This window comes from Tiliqua scincoides, chromosome 1 (genome assembly GCF_035046505.1).
Source record: "Tiliqua scincoides isolate rTilSci1 chromosome 1, rTilSci1.hap2, whole genome shotgun sequence".
NCBI lineage: Eukaryota > Metazoa > Chordata > Lepidosauria > Squamata > Scincidae > Tiliqua > Tiliqua scincoides.
In genome coordinates this window covers 181494-196503 of record NC_089821.1, presented here as the reverse complement: position 1 = coordinate 196503, position 15010 = coordinate 181494, and the positions used below count along the sequence as shown (strand labels likewise).

The window sequence follows — 15010 nt, the reverse complement described above, 5'->3', positions numbered from 1 at the left end:
GTAGTTTTTTCAGCCTTCAGTTTTTTTTTACTTTTTAGTTTTATTAAAAGCAAACACACACACACACACAAAAAAAATTTTTTAAAAAATGTTACAAGGTGTGGCAAGTGTGGAGATCTTGAACTACATTTCTTTGTTCTACTACAAAATCATACAAAAATTATCAAATCTTAAACAGTCTACACCTATTATATAGTACATTTTCCACACAAATAGAAAAATAAAAAAGCATAAAAGTTAACTCCTATCTACTCATCAAATCCATAGATCACTTGGCCCACTTTCCCCTCAACATGCAGGTAGTCCATGAATGGTTTCCAGTTGTCCATAAAAGATTTTACTGACTTGCCTTTAAGAAGAATTGTAAGTTTGTCCTTTCTGCCAAATCCAATACCTTTAACCATTGTTCCAATACTGGTATTTCGGGAACTTTCCAGTGTTTTGCGTACAGTATTTTTGCAGCAGTTGTCATACATAAAAATATAGTTTCATAGTCTTTCTGAATCGAGTCATCCAGTGTTCCCAACAAAAAAGTTTCTGGTTTCATTTGTAAATTTACCTTCAATATCAACTGCTGGTATATCAAAGTCCAATATTTTTTCGTTTTTGTACAGGTCCACCACATATGATAGAACATTCCTTCTTGTCTTTTACACTTCCAACATCTGTTCGGTACATTTTCATACATTTTTGCCAATCTACCTGGAGTTAGATACCATCTATATATCATTTTATAAAAGTTCTCTTTAAGGTTTACATTCAAAATAAATTTCAGTCTTTTAATCCACAAGCTCTCCCATTGCTCCATGGATATCTCATGACCAACATTTCTTGCCCATTGTATTATATACTCCTTAACCTGTTCCTCCTGTTTCATATTTTAACAATAACTTATACATTTTAGTAATGACTTGTTCTTCTATCAGACGTAACTGACTCTCCAATAGAGATATACAATCTTCAAAACCATACATTTTCTTATCCACTCTGAATTTCTCCAAAAGTTGTATATACTGAAACAACTGAAAACTATATCCCTCCCCTAAAAGCTCCTCTCTTGTCCATTCTATATTCAGTTTGTGTAAAAATTATTAAATTTCTATATGATATCCAAATTTCTGTAGAACCTATATGACGTCCAAAAGAAGCTTCTTGCGGAGAGATCCATAATGGTATTTTTGTATAAAATCTATTTTTGTATTTACTCCATACTCTCAACAAAGCATATCTAACAGAGTGATTTTCAAATTTTTGATTTGCTTTTAATTTATCATACCATAAAAATCCATGCCAGTCAAACCTTATGTCTGAACCTTCTAGATCCAACAATCTCTCATTTCGTAACAACTATTCTTTTAACCAAACAAAGACACATGCTGCATAATAAGTCGGATCAGGCAAGGCTAATCCTCCTCTCTCCTTCGCATCTTGCAAAATCTTAAATTTGACTCTAGGCTTTTTCTCTTGACATATATGTTTTGAAATATCTCTCTGCCATTGCGTAAATGGAGCATCAGATAATATACCCGGTGTTGTCTGAAATAAAAACATTTTTGGAAGGACATTCATCTTAATTACAGAAATTCTTCCCATCAAAGATACCGTATTTATCGGCGTATAACACGCACAGGCGTATAACACGCATCTTCATTTTAAGAGGGGGTGTAAATTTGCATTCTGTACAACGCCAATCATAAGTAGTGAGGCATTTCCCAAACGTCAGTATTTCTTTGCCCCCACCCCACCTCACCTCCATCTCTTCCCCCACCCCACCTCACCTCACCTCAATCCCTCCCCCTCCCCTCCCCAAAGAAAGGGTCTCCACTTACCATATTCATCAGCTGCCAGCGGCTGTGATAATATGCGGCGGGCGCAGCGCTGACATCACGTCACGACGCTGCGCCGCCGCTAGGCACTATTGGGAACGGGATCCCTTAAAGAGGATTCCGTTCCCTGGACATCGGCGTATAACACGCATACATCATTTGCCCCCTATTTTCAGGGGGAAAAAGTGCGTGTTATACGCCGATAAATACGGTAATTTCAATCTTTCCCATCTTGTAAAGTCCTTCTTAATTTCGTTCCATATTTTAACATAATTATTTTGAAATAGCATACAGTTATTACTTGTCAAATTAATACCTAAATACGTAACTTTCTTTTCAACCATAAAACCTGTCTTATTCATCAACCCTAGCTGATCTTGTGTACTCATATTTTTTGTTAAAATTTTTGCTTTCTGTTTGTTAGTTTTGAAACCTGCTAGAAGTAGTTTTTTATGAAATCGAGATTGCTTATTTTTTCCAGTGACCTACTGTGTTTTCCCCTCTATCCCTTTAACCAGATGATCAGGAAAAGCAAATTATAAGGGAGCTGATATGTGCTGCTAAGGTAATGGAACAATACTATGATTTTTAAAAAAAAGTTTTAGAAACCTTTTAGGGGAGATAAACCTGAGAAAGTGTTTAGTGTATGCAGTCTTGCCACCTTGTGTATGTTATGGGAGTGATGGGACTCTATTCATATGGTGCATTTTTACATAAGTAACTTTGTGCTTACTTCTACAAGCCACTTTCTAAAGATACAGTGCAGCTGTAGTGTCCTACACCAGAAGTCCCACTGAGCTCCTTCTGAACAAATGTGTCTCAGACTGCACTACACATGGTGGTGTTTGTTTTTTGAAGTGGCATGTATCTCAAAAAGGGGGGTGGGTGGGTGGCTATCCTTCAGTTGTAGGATGCTGTCTGGCTTTCCTTTGCCATGAGTTGACTACTGCTCCAGCCAGCAGATGATTCAAGACCAAATGAGGATTTATTATACCAGGGAAGCCATACATCAGGAGTGTCTCTCACAGTGACTGGCTTTAAACAGTGTTGTTTCTTTTCTCTTTCATATAGCTGAGTGCTCGCCTAAAATCCTTGGAAGCAGAAAGGAGTCAAGTATATTCAAAGCTAACTGATGAAAACAAAGCAAAAGAGGAGCTTGCAGGTAAACCTTAAAATGATTATTGACAAAACAATATTTATTAATTTAAAAAACTTCTACGTCACCTTTCAAGGGGTTATCAGAGTGCCTTGCAGCATTCAGTATAACTTTAGTAAACTGTAACAAAATATCTAATAATTAAACAGAGCTAGTAACCAAAATCAGAACAGCATGACATAAGACAGGGGAAAGCAAAATGGAACAAGATTTTTTTTTTGGGGGGGGGGGTGATCCACAGACCGAAAAATGATGTAAAGTTGCATAAGTTACGTATTCAGAATTTAGAGCAGTTGTGTTGTATCTAGTACATTGGTTCCCAGCCTTGGTGTCACGACCTCAAGGGGATCGTGGAGAGCTTGGCACCGCTATCTTGAAAGGCAGAGCTTGAGAATGTGAGGTGGGAGAGAGAGAACACAGTGACCCTGAGCATACGTGCGTGGGCGGGTGGTGTAGTCTCTCCCGGGTCCCTCGCCAAGCAGGCGTGTCGCACCTTCTCTATACATGTCGAGGTGATTCACAGCATGCAGGGAAGAGGAAGGGCTCGGGATGCTGAGGGGGCATGGGGAGGGAAGAGGTACGGGATTGCAGGCATAAATGTTAGCAGCAGCCTTGATCTGGAAGGTCTGGGCCTTGAAGTTTAAATATTGGGGGAGGGGCAAGGCTAGGAGTGAGAGTCAAGTTCTGTATTTAAAGATGGTGGTAGAGAGGGCTTTTGGAGTAGGCTATTGCTAGACCTTCATTCCAACTCCTTTCTTCCTTCTTGTGTGCCCTTGCAGCCTGATCATCTGCCTAATTTTCATTCCGTTCGTGCAGTCTTCCCCTCCATCCTGAAATCAGTTTGGTGCTGTGTATAGCTGCAGTGTCTTTTTCACTGTATCCCTTCCCCATTCCTATCTCTCTGCCTCATTCTGCATAGCCTTGTGCGTGCGCACAGGTGGTGGGGTGTTTTGCTTACCACTGATTGCCTGATATGGGTTGGCAACAGAAGTGTCAGGTTGGGGTTGTGAGCCTCCACTCCTTAGCTGCAGAAGCTCACGCAAGTGGCTGTCGCTGTGCCTCCACTGCCCGGCTGCGGGACGGAGACACAATAATATGCATTGGTGAGGGTGCCCCCCCTCTGTCTCTCTCTCTCTCTCACACACACCCATCCATTTGTGCAAACGGGGCTGCTTATGAGCACAACTTTAAAAATGTGATTCTTTTCCAAAATTGTGGTTGGTTAGAAACAAGGATTTCAGTTCCCGCTTGATGTTGTTGCTTCTGGCCCTGCCAGCACAATGGCGTCACTTCTGTTTCTTGCTTAATAACATCACTTCTGGGGGTCTTGATAGGCTGTCACATCTAAAAGGGGTCCTAGTTAAAAAAAAAATCAGTGGTGGGAACTACTGATTTTGTTTTCATTCTGTGAGCTGAGATTATTCACTAATGTAAGAATGTTCTGAATTATTTGCTCGCAAAGAAACCAAACAAATCTCAATTTATGTTCAGTAGAAAGTACTCCTGTTGGAGAGGACTGCAACCTTATTTCAATCTGATGCCTCAGGAAGGTGTTTTCTCCTTCCTGTGCCATGGTTTGCACTAACTGTAGCTTGACATAATGTCCAAATAGATAAATAGACAAAGATAGCTGCTATGCCATGGAGAGAGGAGTGCATTTAAAGTAGTAATGTATAATTCAGTGGGGCTTGATAATTTGAAAAAACAACCAGCTTTGGGGTTGTATGATGCAGGAATGCCATGAAGTTTCCCACAAATGCTGAAATAATTCAAAATCAAGTCTTTTTCTTTTCAGGATTAGCATGTTCAGGTATAATGGGTTTTTTGGTATGGCTTTAACTGTGTTAACTCTCTTATCCTGGTAGAACGCGTTGAAAGTCTGCAGAAGGAACATGTGATGCTTCAGTCTGAAAATGCACACTTTGAAAGTGAAGTTCAGAAGCTTCAGCAAAAGCTGAAAGTCATGACGGAGCTGTATCAAGAAAACGAAGTGAACCTGCACAGGTATTGGTGGCCCTGGATGCTTTTCTTAATGCTGAACTCTTTCTGGTGACTAGATTTCTGGTTCAAACACCAAGAATATTTGTGTTAGAATTTTATATGCGACTCAAACCTGCCATATTGTTCTAGCCAGTGTGCCCTTCTGCTGGCACAGGAATCCTGCTGCCAAATCCTCTGAGCTGCCCTGCTTATCCAGAACCATCTTGTGCAATTAGCCTATATATTATTTTCAAGAGACACACGTTGAATACTTTTTGCTTATTAAAGCATTCATACCTTTCTTTCCAGAAGCTCAAGGCGGCTTACAGTAAATAAAATTAGTAAATATGTAAAAAGTAAGCTTGAAGTATACACATTCAAAGAATTTACAAAGTATATAAATTCAAAATTTAAAATCTGAAGCATAAACCAGATCAGGAAAATTACAGCAGTGTTTAAGTAAAAGCCCATAGGTAGTGATAGGTAAAAACTCATTACCAGCTGAAAAAAAAAATTGAAGCAGCAAGAGCATAAAAAGGCCTATACAATTAAAAAGAACGGACAAATGAAGGCAGTCGGATATTGCACCCTCACCCACCCCAAACACCAATAGAAATAAAAATGTTTTTAATCTTTACTGAGGAGGCAGATTTTAAACTTTCAGGTAATGAATTGCATAAAAGTGGTGCCACAACTGAGAAGGTCCTGTTCCTTGGTGCTGCACTGTTAACTTCTACTGGCGATGAGCTCTCAACAGGGCCTGAGAGACGGAGCTTTCAGCAATCAGAGAAGATGACCTGAAAAAGTTTGTGAATCATTTTCTTAACTGGCAGCTCCCTTGACCTACTGGGCCATTGGTCCACATTAGGCTCCCCATTAGAGCTACAGTCCTATATATTGTATAAGGTGGAGGTTTTTCGTGAGGATTCTGTGACTCCAGTGGGTGGTTTCCCTAGCTCCCTGGGGAGCCACAGCTCACAGTTTGGGAACCACTGATTTAAGAGAATGGGCCAGATTATATGGGAGTAGTTGGTCCTTCAGACACCATGGTTAAGGAGTGTCTCCCTCCCCAAAGGCCAGGCGAAATAGGTGGGTCTTCAAACTCCACTGGAAGCCGTATACTGTAGAGGCTGCCCTCAGATGTTCTGGCAGCTGATTCCAGAGGCATGGTGCCACAACTGAGGAGGCCCTACACCTCACTGCCATCCCCCTGGCTTCAGATGGTGGAGGTTCCCTAAGAAGGGCCCTCTCTGATGACCGCAGGGGTCATGCAGGAATATATGGGAGAAGGCGGTCCTTGAGGTATCACGGTCATATGCCATATAGGCCTTTAAAGGTCATATCCACCTTGAATTGGGCTTGGAAAGGAAAGGGCAGCCAGTGTAGTCGCCGGAGCAATGGTGTAGTGGATTCTGCATGCTGAGCCCCAGTGACCAACCAATCTGCCACGTTCTGCAGCAACTGCAACTTCTGAACCATTTTCAGGGACCACTGGAGTCACAGGATCCTCACAAAAACCCTGCCCTTATACGGCATACAGGACTGTAGCTCCACATAGAATGTATTGCAGTTGTCTAGCTGAGATGTCACTAGGGCGTGGACCACCATCACCAGATCCGACTGACACAGGTATGGCTGCAGCTGGTGTTCCATTTGAAGCTGGGCAGGAGCCCACCTGCCTACAGAGGCCACCTGAGCATCTAGGGACAGCTGCATGTCTAGGAGGACTCCCAGGCTGTCCTTTCAGAGGGAGCACCGCCCCATCCAGAGCAAGTTATAGGTCTAATACCTGTGTAGGCGCCTTCTGGATCAGGAGAACCTCTATCTTGTCCAAATTTAATTTAATTTATTAGCCCTCATCCAGGCCTCAACTGCTTCCAGACAGTGCCCCAGAACTTCAACAGCCCCCTTGGAATTTGTTGGAAAAGAGAGATAGAGCTAGGTGTCATTCGCATATTGGTGGCACCCAACTCCAAATCCCCAAATGACTTTCCCTAGTGGCTTCATGTAGATTTTAAACAACATGGGGGAGAAGATGGATCTCTGAGGGTACCTCACAAGTTAGGGGCCAGGGTGTCGAACAGGTGTCCCCCAGTCTCACAATCTGGGTCCGATCTGTCAGTAAGGAGCGGAACCACTACAAAGCAGGACCTCCCACCCAGTCAGCCAGTTCAGGACACCATGGTCGATGGTGTCAAAGGCCACTGAGGTCCAGCAAGACCAACAGGAACGCACTGCCCTGTCTAGTCCCCAGCGCACGTCGTCAACCAAGGTTGTCTTCATCCCGTGGCCCGGCCTAAAAGGGGTCTAGACTGAAAGGGGTCTGGGTAATCGACTTCCTCCAGAATTCCCTAGAGCTGAGATGCCACCACCCACTCAGTCTCCTTGCCCAAAATTGGAAGGTTGGACACAGGTTGGAAATTGTCCAACATCATTGGGTCTAGGAAGAATTTCTTTAGAAGAGGGCGAACGTCCACTGCCTTTAAGGCTTTTGGCAGCACTTCTCCTCCCTGAGAGATGAATTTGCCATCTTCCCCACCCAGTCCACCAACCCACCGTGGGCAGAACATAATAGCCATGGTGGGCAAGGGTCAAGAGGACAAGCAGCAGGTCTCACACTCCAGAGACTCCTGTCCACATCCTCAGGCTGTATAAACCGAAAAAAAATCCCAAATAACTGGACAGACAGTTGGCTGAGGGACATCTATAAACTGTCAGAATGGAGTCCAAGTTGAGTTGATTCTGAGCAATCCTATTTGCAAAGCGCGTTGCGAAAGCGTCATAGCGGGCATGAGGAGAACCTGCCTGATTCTCCTGTGGTGTTCCATGCAACGAGTCCCAGACAATATGAGAGAGCTCCGCTGGCAATGGCAGCCGAGAGGAAATCCTTGTTTGCCGCCATCATTGCCACAGAATAAGCATTAAGTTGTAAATTTGCCTGGGTTCGGTCAGATTTGTCCCGAGTCTTTCTCCAGCACCTCTCTAGATGTCTGTTGAGTTGCTTCATTGCCCTAAGCTTGTCAGAAAACCAAGGAGTCGACCAGGCTCTACAACCCAGCTGAGGTTGCAGAGGTGCAACTTCATCCTCTGCTCTGGCCATTTCCTCATTCCAGAGGTCAGTCAGACCAGTGGGTGAATCACCAGCCTTAGTGGCAGGGAAATCCCTCAAAGCCCTCAGAAACCATCCACCATAAGCCTACACTTTACTAGGACCCAGTAAAGGACCATAAGCCTACACTTTACATATGCCCAGGACAGGGGTGAAACCCTAATCTCCTCTGCCGCCAGGTCATCCTCCCTCTGCCCAGCAGTGAAGTTGAGGTCCAATGTGCGCCCATCCACATGTATTTGGACCTCCACTAAGGACGTAAGAACAGCGCTGCTGGATCAGGCCATAGGCCCATCTAGTCCAGCTTCCTGCATCTCACAGGGGCCCACCAAATGCTTCAGGGAGCACACCAGATAACAAGAGACCTGCAAGGCTTCCTGGGAATTGTAGTTAAGAACATAAGAACAGCCCCACTGGATCAGGCCATAGGCCCATCTAGTCCAGCTTCCTGTATCTCACAGGGACCCACCAAATGCCCCAGGGAGCACACCTGATAACGAGACCTGCAAGGCTTCCTGGGAATTGTAGTAAAGAACATAACAGCCCCACTGGATCAGGCCATAGGCCCATCTAGTCCAGCTTCCTGTATGTCACAGTGAACCCCAAATGTCTCAGGAAGTACACAAGACAAAACGAGACTGGCATTCTGGTGCCATCCCTTTGCAGGAGGTTGCAAATACATAAGGACTTCTAACCTGTGATGGACTCTTCCTCCAAAAATTTGTCCAATCCCCTTTTAAAGTCATCTAGGCCAGATGCCATCACCACATCCTGTGGCAAGGAGTTCCACAGACTAACTACACGCTGAGTAAAGAAATATTTTCTTTTGTCTGTCCTAACTCTCACAACACTCAATTTTTGTGGATGTTCCCTTGTTCTGGTGTGATGTGAGAGGGAAAAAAGCATCTCTCTGTCCATTCCCTGCATAATTTTGTATGTCTCAATCACGTCTCCCCTTTTTATAAGACTGGCCTGGTGTCTTTTTTATAAGACACAATGTGGAACAGGACAATGACTGACATGGTAGGCAGGAAGTCCTGAGTTGGACCTACTCTGGGAGCCTCAACACGGATGTTGAAATCCCCCAGCACAATCTGCTATGCGAATTCCATCGCCAGTGCCAAGACCACCCTGGCCAGCTCAGGCAGGGAATACGCTGTTCAGCTAGGAGATTGCTAGATTAGCAGGATCCCTGTTCTGTCCAGCCTTCTCAGTGCCCTGCCCAGGCACCCGACCCCCACACACTGCTGGGCAGGTTGCCTAGTAAGGGAAATGGTCTCCTGGTAGACCAAAGCGACACCACCACCCTGTCCCTTCTACCGTGGCTGCTGCAATACACAGAAACCTGGTGGGCACAACTGGGTGAGATTAATCCCCCAACTTCAGCCAACCAAATCTCCGTGATGCAAGCCAGATTGGCACCCTCCTCCACGATCAGGTCATGAGTCAGGCTAGTCTTGTTGTTTACTGACCTGGCATTCAGCAGCAGCAGCAGCAGCTTCAAGCTCGTGGGGCTGCCACTTTGGCCCAAGGGAGGAGGAAGGGCCAGAAAAAGGGATGGTCTGCCTTTGACCAACCCTCCTCCTCCTGTAACGGCCTGCCCTACCACCATTGCCATATCTCCCTTTGCCCCCACCCCGTAAATTGTGGCTCCACCCCTGAAATCAAAACACATGGTACAACTGTTTTATTGTCCTCTTTTATTTAGCAGGGGGAGAGTAACTGGTCCACCTCACCGCAGCAGTGTCTTTTCTAGTGGCTGCCTGCTGGCGTTGCATCTTTTTAGATTGTGAGCCCTTTGGGGACAGGGAGCCATTAGATATTTGATTTTCTCTGTAAACCGCTTTGGGAACTTTTTGTTGAGAAGCAGTATATAAATACTATTATTATTATTATTATTATTATTACCACCACCAGTGGGGGGAGGAGCGAGGATAATTAAAACGAGATAACTCTCCAGGACCCCTTCACAATTGCAACAATTCTCCGACACGAGCACAACCAAAATCAGCCTTAAGTCAGCTCTCACCCTTCTTACTCAGAATACAAACAAGGGCCAGCCCCCCTCGCCCAGCTTCCCCCCACCCCCTCTCACCAGAGCTGCAGGAAGTAGGATGGTGCACCCTCGCCACCCCCCAACCGTCAGAATTGTGTGCAGTTGTCCTAGTTGCTGCTTCAGCTGCTCGTCTGCTCTTCTCTCCCCTGACTGAGTGATAAGGGGGAAAATGATCAGGATATTGTAGGGTCCGGGTGCCAGGAAGGGCTCCCATCTTCCGGACAAGATCCCCTTCGCTAAGAGCCCTTTGACTCTCGCCCTTTGGCACGCCACAGGCTCCAGTACGTGGAGGGAGGGAGGCAGCATCCTCCCAGCCCCAGCAGCTGCTGCTTGCTGTCTTCGTCTCCCAGCATGCATTTGTTGTGTAGCCTTTGGTAAATCAGTGGCTTAACCCAAAGATCCTTCTTAGCCAGTGAGGCTCTGGGTGCAAGTCTGAACATGCCTGCTGATCAGATGGCTGTGCTAGCAAGTTCTGCTTACCCCAATCGCCCCTTGCAGGCATTGAGAGTGGGTAGTGGAGGTTGGGATTCAGTCCTAGTCACCAGTGTTGGGGGAGAGGGAGTGTGTAGACCACTTTCAAACAAAAGAACTTTGCAAATAAAATTTACCTACGTATTTTTCAGAATTGCTAAATTCTCAGACGTTTGGGAAGCACCAAGTCTTTGTGGGGATGCGGAGAAGATAGTGATGCGACCCCCAGGATCACGCTGCTGACGAGGACGGGAGTTTCAACTTGCCTCCCCCTGTGCCGGCCTCCAGATGGTGTGGGGAGCCCCGCAGATGCCTCTGCAAGACTCCCCAAGCCTTAGAAACGTTATTACTGATCAGTATTTCTAACATATCTAAGGCTTTTTAACATTTTAACATATTTTAACTATTTTACCCTAGCTAAGTCAATCGTTATTTTTTACATCTCTAAGGCTTGGGGAGCCCTTCAAAGGCTGGCACAGGGGAAGGTAAGTTGAAAACCCCTCTGTCTCTGGCAGCAGCGCAATCCTGGGGATCGCGCCACTGCTTTCTCCCCCTCCCTGCCCCTTACAGGGCCAGCAGCAAGTGCTTCCCAGGCTGGTGGGTCTGGAAACCACTGGCTAAATCCATTCCTTTTAAAATGGACAGTTGCCAATGGCAAGGCCTCTTATAGCCCTGGTCACTTTTCTGCATGTTTACTTGCAGAAAAGTACTCATTCCTAAATACGTTGCAGCTTTTAACATACTGGTATCCCCTGCTCTTTGGCAGTTTGCTTTATCATGGAAAAGTGATATTCAGATCTGCTTTGATACTAAATTGAAGATCTGAAGAAATAGAAGTTCTGTGGGCTGTTTCAAGGGGAACAACTTTCCAGCTGTGAGACTGGTTATGGCCATGCCAGTGATTGGGAATTTAAAACATGTGAGCTTTATGCTGGGAGGGAGTAGGAGTGAGTGCCTGAACGTTATATGATCCTTTGGGAAGTTTCCAGGTGGTGGGGCTTCTCATTGGCTGAGTGAGTTCATCCATCCATGAAGTCTCCCTCTGTTAGTGAGGGAGCAGGCAGCCTCTATGGCAGTCATTTTCAACCACTGTACCTGGCACACTGGTGTGCCGCGAGTGGTCCTCAGGTGTGCCACAGGAATTTGGGGGAAGGTCATTTATTAAAAGGGCCAATGGGAGATGTGAGCCCCCACTGGCAGTGTGGTGTGCCTTGTCAATTGTCAAAAGCCTGGTGGTGTGCCTTGACCATTTTAGTGCCTTGTCAGTGTCCGTGAGATTAAAAGGGTTGAAAATCACTGCTCTATGGACTTGCTGGATTTTCTTGTCAGTTGCTGGTCAGGCTTTATCAGGACACTTGCCTGCTGGATACAGCATACTGGGCTAAAAGAGCTGCTCCGTGGCTGTGATTACTAGTTTTTAGGAGTTTTAGGGGCGGGTTAGGACAGACAAGGGCGGGTTAGGACAGACAAAAGAAAATATTTCTTTACTCAGCGTGTGGTCGGTCTGTGGAACTCCTTGCCACAGGATGTGGTGCTGGCGTCTAGCCTAGACACCTTTAAAAGGGGATTGGACAAGTTTCTGGAGGAAAAATCCATTATGGGGTACAAGCCATGATGTGTATGCGCAACCTCCTGATTTTAGAAATGGGTTAAGTCAGAATGCCAGATGTAGGGGAGGGCACCAGGATGAGGTCTCTTGTTATCTGGTGTGCTCCCTGGGGCATTTGGTGGGCCACTGTGAGATACAGGAAGCTGGACTAGATGGGCCTATGGCCTGATCCAGTGGGGCTGTTCTTATGAGTTTTGTTGTTTTATTCTGTTAGTGTTTATGTTGCATGCCTGTTCTTACAGTTCTGCCTTCTTAATCTGTGTAACCAAGAATACCTTATTTAAATAAACTATACACCTGTCATTAGGATTGTGTGTTGTTGGAGGACTTCAGGTTCATGAAATCCAGACTGGCTGCTAGCATGCTGCCTGTGTTCCCTTGGGGCCTGGATCTCAAAGAGGATGGCCCCAGGAGCTGTGAGGATTGGTTAACAGCCATTAGATGCCTGGGCTAAGTTGGGCTGGCTAATACCTAGGGTGGTGAAACAGACATTGGTTAATGCACGAGAGCATAAGATCCTCAGACCCACCCTGTTTCAGCTGATGGGCAGGTGGTGTGTGTGACACTGTTCTTCCAACACTTTTTATTTTTAAGTGGAAGCCATACATTTGATGCATGCTCCACTCTTCCAACCTCTTTTGTCAGGTTTCCATGACCTTCTGCGTGCTTCTGCAACCTGCTCTGCTTCTTCATTTTACTGTACTTTTGTGTGTATATAGTGTGTTCAGCTTTTGCATGCATTCACAAGTAATTTATATTGAGCTATTTATGTGTTTTGGCTTTAAAAATGCATTTGCAAACTAAAAATAGACTGGGTTCCACTTTTTCACTATTCCTGGTTTTCTGTAGTGCTCAACCTACTGAATATGAAAGAGACGCTTGGACTGAGAATTTTAACACTATTGCCCCCATTGGTTGCTGTTGATTATATGAATATCTGTAAAATATTGTAAATTGTGCAGTGTTTGGAAAAGTAACTTCATTTTTTATGGTTTTCACAAGAAAACAAATTGAATTGCGACTGATTAAATGATTGTTCTTAAAGGAAGTTAACTGTAGAAGAAAAAGAACGTTTGCAGAAAGAAGAAAAGCTTTCTAAAGTGGATGAAAAAATTAATCATGCTGCTGAAGAACTGAACACTTATCGGTAATGATGGGTTTTGTATCAATATTCTTCTATTTAATACACAAAATTTCAACAGCAAATTAGGCCAATCAGCTTGCAACCCTGTGAAATCATCCCAGCATGCCTCGGCAGAGAATGGACTTTCCATCAGAGAGAGACCTTTAAGCAGAGGTGGTATAGCCACCTACCAGGATACAGTATTTGTGGGCTGCCTGCATTTACAGAGATTTGATCTTGAAGACCCCTTCCAATTCTGTGAGACAAAATGTTAGCAGAGTATAACAACAAAAGAAGAGATTGTTGTAGACATCCTGGTGTTTTTGTATTTAGTAGTTGAAACTCTGAAGCAGACATGACTGCAGACTTGTAGGGCTCTACTGATGGCTGCAGCTCATGTGACTTGCCGCTGCTCCATCGGCAGGGTTTGCTATTTATTTATTTATACCGGTATTTATATACCGCCTTCTTGGTCTTTATTCAAGACTTTAATCAAGGCGGTTTACATAGGCAGGCTATTTAAATCCCCATAGCGATTTTTACAATTGAAAGAAGGTTCTTTCTTTCAAGAACCACAACATTCAGATGTTTCTTTCTGATCTGGTTTCACATTCTGGCCTCCATCCTCCCACGCTCAGAGCAGATGGAATAACTCGGCTCAGCTTGTCAGCTGCTTCCAGGTCGCACGGTGCCAGTGGCCTCGAACTGGTGACCTGCGGATGTTATCTTCAGGCAAATGGAGGCTCTACCCTCTAGACCAGACCTCCTGCCCTATTAGGCTGTTATTTTTGAATTAACTGGTTTACCACTGAGGTTCACTGATGAGCCTTGGTAATAATATTCTTCTTCACCAAGCCCTCATACAAAATTACCCAATGTATGCAATGATCCTTTTACAGACAACGGGCAAAAGATCTAGAAGAGGAGCTGGAAAGAACTGTTCGCTCTTACCAGAGTCAGGTACACCTGTTCTCTTGGCTTGATGGTCACTTCATGTATCTGGGCTTAACAGTGGGTTTGCCTTTGGAGAAGTAGCAAGCCTGGAAGAACGGCCCTCGCAGCCCTGCCTGAACCATGTTTGCTCCCATGAATTTCAGTTGGACTTGCTTCAAGTTGCGCAGGCTTGAGGTTGCAGCATGATTCTAAGCATGTATACTCCAAAGTAGGTCCTGTAGAATTTAATTGCACTTACTCCCAGGAATGTTACACAAGATTACAATCTTAGTCCTTTTTAAATCACTGTTACAAAGAGCACAGTCCAGATTAATTATACAACACCTCACACAGTTTTAAGGGCTCATTGACTTTGTAGTGCTTGAAGTAGATCAAAGCCTGCTGTGGATGTCCAGCATCAGGCTTACTGCAGCCCTGTCAGAGACCTCCGGGCACCCATGGTTCGGAGCCCTTTCCTAGCTCTTTGTAGGAACACCCAGAGCCCACTCGTCCACCAGGAGGGGCAGGAGACTGCCTGCGGTGTTACCTCTGCTTTGCTGCTCCTCTTAGTCCCTCTTAGCCTGAGAAGGTTCTAGGGATCTCTCCAGTCATGTGAGATTCTTTTCTTGGTGTGAGTTCCTGGGAAAGTAAACCTCTTGTGTGCCTTTGCAGCAGCACTTGGCTTGGGGGTGGGGGTGCAGAGATAAGGTGGGTGGGAAGAAATTGAGCAAAAGAAAGAACTGGAGG

The 15010-nt window shown here is 45.0% G+C and overlaps 1 protein-coding gene across 3 annotated transcripts in view; it reads left to right on the top strand.

Moving 5' to 3' along the window:
- The window catches only part of MIA2 (MIA SH3 domain ER export factor 2), a 49504-nt gene that overhangs the window by 14625 nt on the left and 19869 nt on the right, over window positions 1-15010 (top strand). For all 3 annotated transcript variants that reach the window (XM_066612992.1, XM_066612999.1, XM_066612987.1), the window contains exons 11-15: window positions 2345-2391; window positions 2898-2988; window positions 4848-4986; window positions 13253-13354; window positions 14230-14290. In XM_066612992.1, coding sequence (XP_066469089.1) covers window positions 2345-2391; window positions 2898-2988; window positions 4848-4986; window positions 13253-13354; window positions 14230-14290 — 440 coding nt within the window. The remainder of the gene's footprint in view (window positions 1-2344; window positions 2392-2897; window positions 2989-4847; window positions 4987-13252; window positions 13355-14229; window positions 14291-15010) is intronic.